We start from the raw sequence: 9,624 nt of genomic DNA, 5'->3' as shown, positions 1-9,624 counted from the left end.
GAACGCAGTGTTCAACAATTCAGATTTACGAATATAGTACTCGCTGGGAGTCTCCCTAGTGTGTCCAGGCTGTCAATAAGTTGTGCTTCAAGCTCTGTCCTTCTGACGCTCCCACCAACGTCTATTCATATAGTAATCTGTGATTCCTTCCCTGAGTGTAGCCCAGTTCTTTTCCAGATCCAACCTATATGGTAGCGGCAGGGAGTAATACCATTTGTTGGCATCTCCAGACAATCTCTTAGGAACAATATGCCCCAAATCTTGAAAGACTGAGTCACTCATAGCCACAAGGTCATTAATCTTCAAGATCCAGGAGACAATAGTGTCCAGGTCACCATTCCAAGTAGGTACGTCTCCCATCTTAAGTTTAGTATTGAAATGGATACAAGAATGCTCAACAGACTGGTTAAATGGCTTGGGATTTGCTGATGGTCAATGAGAGGGATGCCTATGTCCACCACCATTACTGGGTTCTGAATCCGGATCGCTGGGAGGATCATCACCTTCCACTGAGGATTGGTTGTCGTCGGATTCTGCTGGAGTACGAGGCTGATAAGAAGATGCTCGTAAACTCTTGTGTCCCTGCAGACTGAATCCATGTGATCTGTTTACCTTTGAGTTCGGATGATGGGGAGAATAGCCTAAAATTTCGGCTGCTCTAGTGGAATATTGGGAGGTGTGTCTATTACTTGGTCTCTGATCTTCTTCTCCAATGGTTGCATGCCTTACCCCCCCCCAGGTTCCAATCGGAGGCAACATCTGTGACTGCAGAATGAGGTGTCTTCAATTTGGGAGATGGCTTCGAAGATGCAGGTGCATGAGAAATAGACACATCGTCTTTCTCCTTGACATGAGCTTTATCGGCGTCATGCTGAGCTGCTAATAACTCCTTGTGCAGAAAAACTCGAGTGCGAAGTTTCTCCCAGTCATGAACTGCATCAAGCATATAGAGGAACTGCTCCACACGAATTCGATACTGCAAAGCATATATTTCGAAGTCATTTGCCATCAAATAAAGCCAGATGTCTAAGCCCCACACGGGTTCAACCAGATCCCAGTAACCGAAGTGTTGAAGAGACTTCATAGCCATGGAACACTTTGTGGCAAGGAGGGCACGAAAGTCTCGATATGAGGATGCATTGAGTCTATAAATGTGTTCCTGGTCATCTGTAGGGGCGGCTACTGGATGTCGAAGCAAATAATCCATCATTGAAGTTTCTTCAACGAAAGTCTTAGAGTACTGGTTGTAACTAAGGTGTTCCACAGTGCATAATCCTTTCCCAATCTTGGTACCCAGTTTAAGGATCTGCAGTGCACGCTCCTTCCGATCCTTGAGGCTGGAGTGTCGAGAGAATGTATGAAGTGCTATCGAGATAGGCCATGATCTTTCAACATCCTTGCTTTCATCTTGCTCAGCATCCTCAGGTTTGACGGGCGAGACCAGTGGCATGAGTGTGGCAGCAAAAGTGAATGAGCTGTCAAATGAGGTTTGTGTTAGAGAATGATCAGGTGAGTTGGGAAGGGGATCTTCCAAAGCCGGTGTTGACATGGTTGTTGGTTTCTGTGCAAGCAGACGAACGATGAAGTCTTGAAACGGGTCTGAAATGCTGTGACTGATTCCTTCAGACAGGTAAGAACAATGTGTCCACCAATGTTGAGAGTACGCATAGTTTAGACAATGTATGAGCTAAGGAGAACCCGAATATAATCTATAACGCGAAGAGTAGCGAGGAGAGTTGTAAGTTCTATTACCTATGAAGGAACCCAAGTAAGTCTAGCAAGCGCTCAGCATAACTAGAAATGTCCAACAAGTGCTAGGCATAGTTGGATAGTGGTCCATTCGACAAGTGCTAGGCGTAGTCGAACTTAATCACTCAGGATTCACACAAAGTAATGAAGGTTAACAAGTAGATTTAGATGCCCTTTCAGGCATTTTCATACAGGTTAAGTATGAAGGCATTATTCTAAAACTTACTAGAGGAAATTTAGAGAAGAAACTTCAAGAAATTTCCTACGCTATGTTGAAATGAAAAGAAAGGTAAGGAAAGTGAAGACTAAATATAGAAACTATCAAATATCCATAACATGGCTTCACAGTGGTTCTTGTGAATTGAAAGTCACGATCCTTCGGATGCTCTACTGAATTTTCACTGTTCAGCCAGAATCAGTGGGAGACGGAAGAAAGGAAAAAGAACATCAGACACTAAGAAAATTACAAGAAGTGAGACAGGGTGCATGGCATGAAAAACAATGCCCAATTAGTTGATTCCCATCTGGAAAATGCTTTTTCTTGCTGTAGACCCCCCCTTGTAATATAGAATTCATTAAGATACATAACAATCCATAAGACGTAGCTAGTTACAGTGTGATATATAGTTCAGTCGTCCTACATACTGATATAGCGGCGTAGCACCATAGTGCAGCCCCTGTGATCTGTCCAGCGCATTAATTTGTCAAGCCCTTGAAGACACGCCTTATAAGGTGTGCTGTTGCGTCCCAATGTGATTCTTCCCAAAAGTCCATGCTGGTCCTTATCCCATCCTCAAGGGATTATGAGGATGTCAAATAATTACATCCACTCGATATTTTTTTTAAGGCCTGGTCGATCCGACCGACCGACTGCCATGGGAATAACATACCTAATGAAGGCATAACATGTGGTATTGGTAAGCACACTGCCACCCGGTGTTAGCCACTAACTCTAATCGACTTAGATCGTACTAAGGTCGCTACTCGCACTTCGGTAGACGACACTCAGCAAGTCAAAGGCGACGCAAGTCAACGGGACAGATAGTCACGAAGAACGGAGTTCGATATTAGGTAGAATAAACCTTAGCCGAAGCTGGGGTTTAGCCCAGCTGAGGCTCTACTTAAATACACGTTGAGTAGGCTAAAAATAGTACTGTGAGAATGTCCGATCAGAACCGCAGCATAGAGTAAGCGTGAATGCATAAGAAAAAGGAAAAGAAAGGAAAAGAAATGAATAAATCGTAACATTACCCCCTCTCTAAGACTCGTTCGTCCCGAATGAGTCATCAGTCTCCCCTCCGCTTTGCTGTGACTGACTGTAGAAAGACATGACACTGTCATCATCGTTGTCACCATTTTCGCTATCGAAATCCCAATTTTCGGTTACTTTTTGCAGGTGGTTTATATCGCCTTCGTCGTCAGAAGGAGGGTCGAGTAGTACCGGTGGGTTTTTGTAGGGTCTATCTTCTCTCCTCGAGTCTTCGATCTCTTGGGCACGGCGTCGTAGGTAGGAGTCGCGAACCTTAGGATTGTCGAATCGGGGATCGTTCTTTGGTGGAGTATATTTCCAGTAGTTGTCGTCTGGCACATTGTTGTCCCGAAGCCATTTTTTGTTCTCCTCCTGCAGAGCATGATCCATCGATTCCGATATTTCTACTACCAGCCGTCGGAAGGACGAAGTGGTTGATACGGGTCTGTTGCCTCGTCCGGCATCTGAGCCGGCCACCTCTCCTATCACGTTGATCTCCTCATCGGAGTGTGCTGGAGCCGAGCATTGGGAAGAGTAGACCGTCTCGATGTCGGTAACGCATGGGGTATCCGGGTCGTGGTAGACTATTCCAACGCCCGATGGTATTTTGTCGTCTCTTCCCACCGTCCGTCCATGCTTGTCGACCTCCCAATGGATCCGTTGGAGACGTGCCTCGTACTCGTTTACCAGCTCTTCCGCATTGGCCATGTCTGAACGTTTGACCCAGGAGTTCTCCTCCCTTGGATAACCCTTCCATTTCACCAGGTACTCTGTTATGGTGCGACGGGTTCGTCTGCGACCAATAACCTTGTCCCGTTGCTCCACGATCTCCTCGATCTCGTATTCTTCCTCATCGTCAATCAGTTCTGGAGGTGGTCGCTCGGGGCGAGGTTGATTTGGGAAAGCGGGGGCGACGTAGGGTGTTAGGAGCGATTCGTTGAATCGGTTGTGAATCCTCCATCGGCTGGGTAATTTGAGTTCATAAGCTGAGGCCCCCTTTTTGGCAACGATAACGAAAGGTCCGACGCGACGATCCCCAAGTTTCTTGGTAGGACGGGGGAGTTTTAAGTTGGTCGTGTCTAACCACACCTTGTCCCCTGGTTGATACCCTACCGCTTGGTCCTTGTGCTTGTCATAAGTCTTTTTCATCGACTCGGCCGCCTTTTCGAGCGATGCTCTCGTCTCTTTCTGCGCCTTCTCGATCTCCATGACCAGTTTGGCAGCCGCCGGAACGACTGTCGGTTTTTGCGCCGTGGTAATGACTTGCCCGTCCCGTCCAAACACCACCTTGTACGGGGAGTACCCGGTCGAGGAGTGTTGGCGATTATTGTGGGTGAAGGCCGCCAAAGGTAGCCATTCACTCCAGTCGTTTTGTCGATCGTTGACGAACATCTTCAGGTATTTTTCAATCTCTTGGTTGACCCTCTCAGTCTGTCCGTCCGTTTGGGGATGATAGGCGGTAGAAGGGTTTCCCTTGACGTGAATGAGGGTGTAAAATTCCTTCATAAACTTGGAGACAAAGACTGAGCCTCAATCTGAAATGACCTTCTCCGGCATTATTCCGTAGGGTACATAAACGTAGTCCCTCAAGATTTTAGCGAAGCCGAGGGAAGTGAGTTCCTCGGTGCAAGCGATAGGGATAATGGTCTTGGAAAAGCGATCAACTATAACCAGGATAGAATCAAAACCTTTCGAGTCTGGTAATTTGGTGATCATATCCACCGAGATGTGGGTCCAAGGGCGAACCAGAACTTCGTTGGGATGTAAGGGAGCCCTTTTTGGGCGGCGATCTGCCTTGGTTCGTTGGCAAACATCGCATCCCTTTACGTACGCCTCTACATCTCGGTGCATCCTTGGCCACCAGTAGTCGCGAAGCACCAACTCCTTGGTTTTCTCGATCCCAGGGTGTCCCGCAGTTACGTGATCATGCTTGAGGGCGATGATCTGTCCTCTAAGGTCGCGGTCGATGGGTACATAAATCCGCCCGTCGTACCACAATAAACCTTGTTCGCGGGAGATTCCCTTCTCATGGTTAAGGGAGTCTGAGATCCCTCGATCCCAGTGGCGGGGATCGTGCGTAGCCATTCGCACTTTTTCGTGCAGTTCTTCGGGCGTCGGCATCACCAAGGACCGGAAGTGTTCGGCCTTAAGGACCACCACATCTCGATTGTCCTCCTTCCCCTGGTCGTGATCTGCCCTTCGGGATAGTAAATCTGCTTTTCGGTTTTGAGCCCCGGGCTTATGGTGAAGGGTAAATTGGTACTCCGCTAATTCCGTAACCCACCGAGCTTGTCGTCGGTTGAGTTTCTGGGGTTTGCGGAAGTACTGAAGGTTCGAGTGGTCCGTCCAGATCTCGAAATCCTCCCGGGCTCCCATGAGATACTGGCGCCACTCTTCGAGTGCGATCATGATAGCTAGAAGCTCTTTATCATAAATTTCATAATTCCGCTCCGTCACGGACAAGGCTTTGGAGAGGAAGGCTACGGGCCTCCACTTCTCGTCCTGCCATTGGGAAAGTACGGCACCCACTGCCCCCTCGCTTGAATCCGCCTCCACTCGAAACCGTCCTTGATCAAGCGGGATAGCGAGTACCACGTCCTCTCGGAACAACTCTTTTAGTTTCTTGAAGGCCCCTTCCTGGGCTTCTCCCCAATTCCATTCTTGTTTACCGGTGAGGGACGTAAGCGGTCGAACATGACGGCTGTAATCCCGAATGAATCGTCGGTAGAAGTTACAAAATCCAAGGAAGGACTGTAACTCCTGCTTACGACGGGGAGTCGGCCAGTCGAGTAGCCCCGCAATCTTGACGGGATCCATACGGATCTTTCCTTCGCTAATGATTACCCCCAAGTACTCGGTTTCTTCCACCTCGAATTCACACTTTTCGGCTTTTAAGAACAAATTGTTCTCTCGTAGTATCTGGAGAACTTTTCGTACAATTTTCTTATGCTCAACCTTGGTTTTTGAGGCAATAAGAATGTCGTCCAGATATACGGATACTTCGCCAGCAGTGATGAGATCCTTGAAAATGTCGTTCATCATCCACTGGAAGGTGGCGGGAGAATTGGTGAGCCCAAAGAACATGACGAGGGGTTCGTAGAGGCCACGGTTGGTTCGGAAAGCGGCCTTCCACTCATCCCCCTTCTTGATTCGCACGTTATTGTAGCCCCACCGAACGTCCAACTTGGTGAAGTACTTGGCCTTCTTCAGCCGGTCCATGAGTTCTCCGATAAGCGGCAACGGATAACGATTTTTGATGGTCATCTCGTTGAGCTTTCGGTAGTCCTGAACGGGTCGTAATTTTCCATCCTTCTTTTTAACGAAGAAGAACGGAGAGGCCATGGGTGATTTCGAGGCCTGAATACGTCCGGTGGCTAAGTTTTCGTCCAAAAACTTATCCAGTTCCTCCTGTTCCGTGGGATTGAGGGGGTAGACTTTACAGTCCAGATTGGCATTAGCGTTGGGGATCAACTCGATGGCATGGTCCCAGGGTTTACGTGGAGGGAGTTCATCGAAATTTTCCTTGTCGAAGATATCCTTGAAATCTCGATACTCCGCAGGCACGATTTCTTCGAATGATTTGGCGTCCTTCTTGGCGTTAGCTCGGGCAGCTAGTTCGTTGGCTTTAGTTCCCATAGCTCGTACGTGGAAGGCTTCTTCAAAATCGATTACTAGGATAGTGTCCCCTTCTTCGTACTCTTCCCATCGCGCCGAAGGATCGGTGTCCGGGAGGGAAAAGGGAATTTTTCTGCAAGTACACCGGGCCAAGGTGACGGCTCCGGTATCCCAGTCAATGAGCGGGTTGTGGCGTTGTAACCAATCATGTCCCAGGAATAATGGGGTAGAACCTAGATCGACCACGGCCAGTTCGATTCGTTCCACGTGATCTCCTATCCGTAGCCGTACTTCGGCATATTCGGTGATATCCCCCCCCTTGTTACGAGTGCCGTCGGCATTATAGACCGGGACAGGCCGGGCCGCTTTCTTCAGATTAAGATTGTGGGTCTGGGCCCAGGTTCGGTCGATCGAACTTCCCGTCGCTCCGCTGTCGACTAGGGCAGACAATGCATAGATCTCCCGGGTATCGAGTGTCTCTAACTGCAGCTTTATTGAGACGTTCCGTCCCTTCCTCCCTCGTATATACATTGGTGGCTTCTGTAAATCCTCCATCCATTGCCACCGCTCCCTGGCTTGAGTCGCCGTCTCTGCCTGCTCCTTTAGCTGACAACACAACTGGTCGGTTACTTCTTCTCGTCGTCGAGGATGTACCCATCCGTTAAGGACGGCACAGGTCGCTGCATCCCCTTGAGCGATACGGAGAGCCCGACGGGTCCAGAGGATTCCATGAGGCTCGTAGTACATTTCTTTGAACACCTTCTCGGTCTCGGCGTTGGTGATGGGAGATGTGGCGGGAACCGTTGGCCTCCTTGGAGTTACGACCGGTATATCGGACCGTAAGTGGGCTTCTTCGTCTTCAACTTCTTCTATCGATACCGAAGGGGTCTTCCCTCGAAGTGGCATTTGGTCACCTGGACGAGAAAGGTCCAGAGGCGGCACTTGGGCGCCTTTGGAGTTCGAGGTGGTGGAGGAGGGCTCTCTGCCCTGTATTCGGCCCTGGCCTCGGGCGCTTGTGCGCGGCGTTGTAACCTCCACAGTTGTCCTGGACTTACTGCTCTTCCTAGACCCGGCGGTACTTCGGGATGCCCTTCGCGGACGCACACATGTTGGCTCCCTCGAGAGGTCTGCACTTTTTGCCGTCGGGTGTCCCTTGGCTACTAGGGGCAGGTGGTCTCCCGAGTTCCCGGCCTCAGCTGCTTTTCCGACGCCTCCTGCGGGAACAGACGCGGGCGCAGGCCCCGCAGGCTGGACTGACGACCTTTCTCCCTCTCCGGGCTGACCTCCCTTCGTCAAGGGTGCAGTCGGGACTCGACCTAGGGGGCTCTGCCTTCGAGAGGCTTTCCCTGTGCGGTGAGCCGGGGGTTCCTGAGCTCGGACGGCCCCTAGGGGTTCAGTACTGAGCGCAGACTGCGCGGAGTGGCGGAAATCCCCTCCTACGCCGTGTTGGTTTTGCGATTCCGAATCCTCAGTTTCTTCTACTGGTAACGCGGCGAAAATGTTGTGATATTGTTCGAACGGAGTACCTACGTACGTAGTATAAGTCCGGGTAGTAATACATGGATGCGCACCAGTTGAAACTAAGTCCTTTGCCGACGCCGTCGAATCGCTTATTTCGACGCCGGCTGGTCTTTTGACGACTTATCGTCCTTGACCTCCTCAATCTTCGTCTCCTTCCCGTTTCCTTCTCTCTCGGCTTCTTCGAGCAATTGGCGGAGGCGGGCGACGTTGGGTTTCTTGCGTGGTGGGAGTTTGACGGGAAGCCACTTGGACTTGTCGTCAGGGCACTTGTGCTTGGGGCTCCACCCCGTGTTTCCACACTTAAAGCACCGCTTGTCGGATCGCAGTTTGTCGATCTCCATTGGCTGCCCTGCTCCACCGTATGTGGTCCCTGTGGCGTCCTTCTTATCGCCCCCGGAACCCGTTCCGCTCCCCTTCGATTGATTGCCTCGACCCGAACCGCCCTGGTTCGAGGAGGACTTACTGCCCAGTCCTTGGGCTACTCCGTATCGGTAGTTGGCGTCTATCCTCAGGACGCGTGCCTTCCATTGTGCGTAGGTTGTGGGGCGCTCGTTGTCCCCATGCATAACCGTATTCCGCACTGTCGGCCTTATCGCCGCTTCCACCGCTTCGAACATCTGCTTCTCGTCTCCGAACTCCTCGCATTTATGAGCCAGCCGCTCGAACTTCGCGAAGAATTCTACTGCGGATTTGTGGTCCGCCTGTCGGACCTTCTTCCACTCGGACTTCCATATGGTCAATTCAGCGACTTCGCGGAACTCGCGCTTCAGGTCCTCGGAGAATTCCGCCCAGGTGGGGAATCTCCAATGACCCTGCGGGTCCCGATAGCGGTAGTATTGGTCGACCCACCACTGCTGCGCGTCTCCGCGTAGGTATCCTTGTGCGAACGTGATACGATAAGGGTTGTGCCCTTGATCGTTCATCGTATAGTACATGGGGAATACCGAGAAGTAGACTTCGCAGTGATGTAAGAATCGCGTGATGTCGGAAGAAACCCCGGTGAAGTATTCGGGCTGGGTCACCAGCTTAGGTTTGACATCATTCCATGGGTTGTTGACGGCCCCTGGCGCGAGTTGCCATGGTGGAATCGGGTCCGGAGGGGAGGGTACGCGCGGCGGCACCAGCGGTTTAGGCGGTCGCGATACCGATCGCAAGTTTCGATTCTCCCCCGGGGGAGGATATCCCGCGGGGTCCGGGTATGATGGCTGTTTTGGTGGCCACGGGGGCACCGTGGACCCCTTCCCCTTGTCGGTGCGAGACGGTCCAGCCTCCGGGTTGTCCATATCGTCATCATCCTCACCTGCCCCCCGAAGAAACCTTCGGGGAAAAAGCCCGACGAGTCGGTCGGATGAGGCATCGGTTGAGGCCTTCTATAGGGTTCACACCCTCGCTGCGGCGCAGTGGGGTTGACCAGATTCCAGACGACGGCCGCCCGGTGCCAGGTTTCCACTTCGAGGATGTTCTTCATCAGATACACATCCCCCATTTGC

The 9,624-nt window shown here is 51.0% G+C and overlaps 1 protein-coding gene across 1 annotated transcript; it reads right to left on the bottom strand.

The window, feature by feature from the left end:
- Positions 1-685: 685 nt before the first annotated feature.
- Positions 686-1,549, bottom strand: EV420DRAFT_1642408 (uncharacterized protein; the record flags this gene model as incomplete). Its single annotated transcript, XM_060477360.1, has 1 exon — positions 686-1,549. One exon carries the CDS (start codon positions 1,547-1,549, stop codon positions 686-688), a length of 864 nt encoding a protein of 287 aa, XP_060330948.1.
- Between the last annotated feature and the right edge of the window lie 8,075 nt (positions 1,550-9,624).

Source organism: Desarmillaria tabescens (genome assembly GCF_030435595.1).
Source record: "Desarmillaria tabescens strain CCBAS 213 chromosome Unknown EV420scaffold_16, whole genome shotgun sequence".
In the NCBI taxonomy this organism is placed as follows: Eukaryota; Fungi; Basidiomycota; class Agaricomycetes; order Agaricales; family Physalacriaceae; genus Desarmillaria; species Desarmillaria tabescens.
Note: the sequence above shows the minus strand (reverse complement) of the source record. Positions and strands in the feature narration are given on the sequence as shown.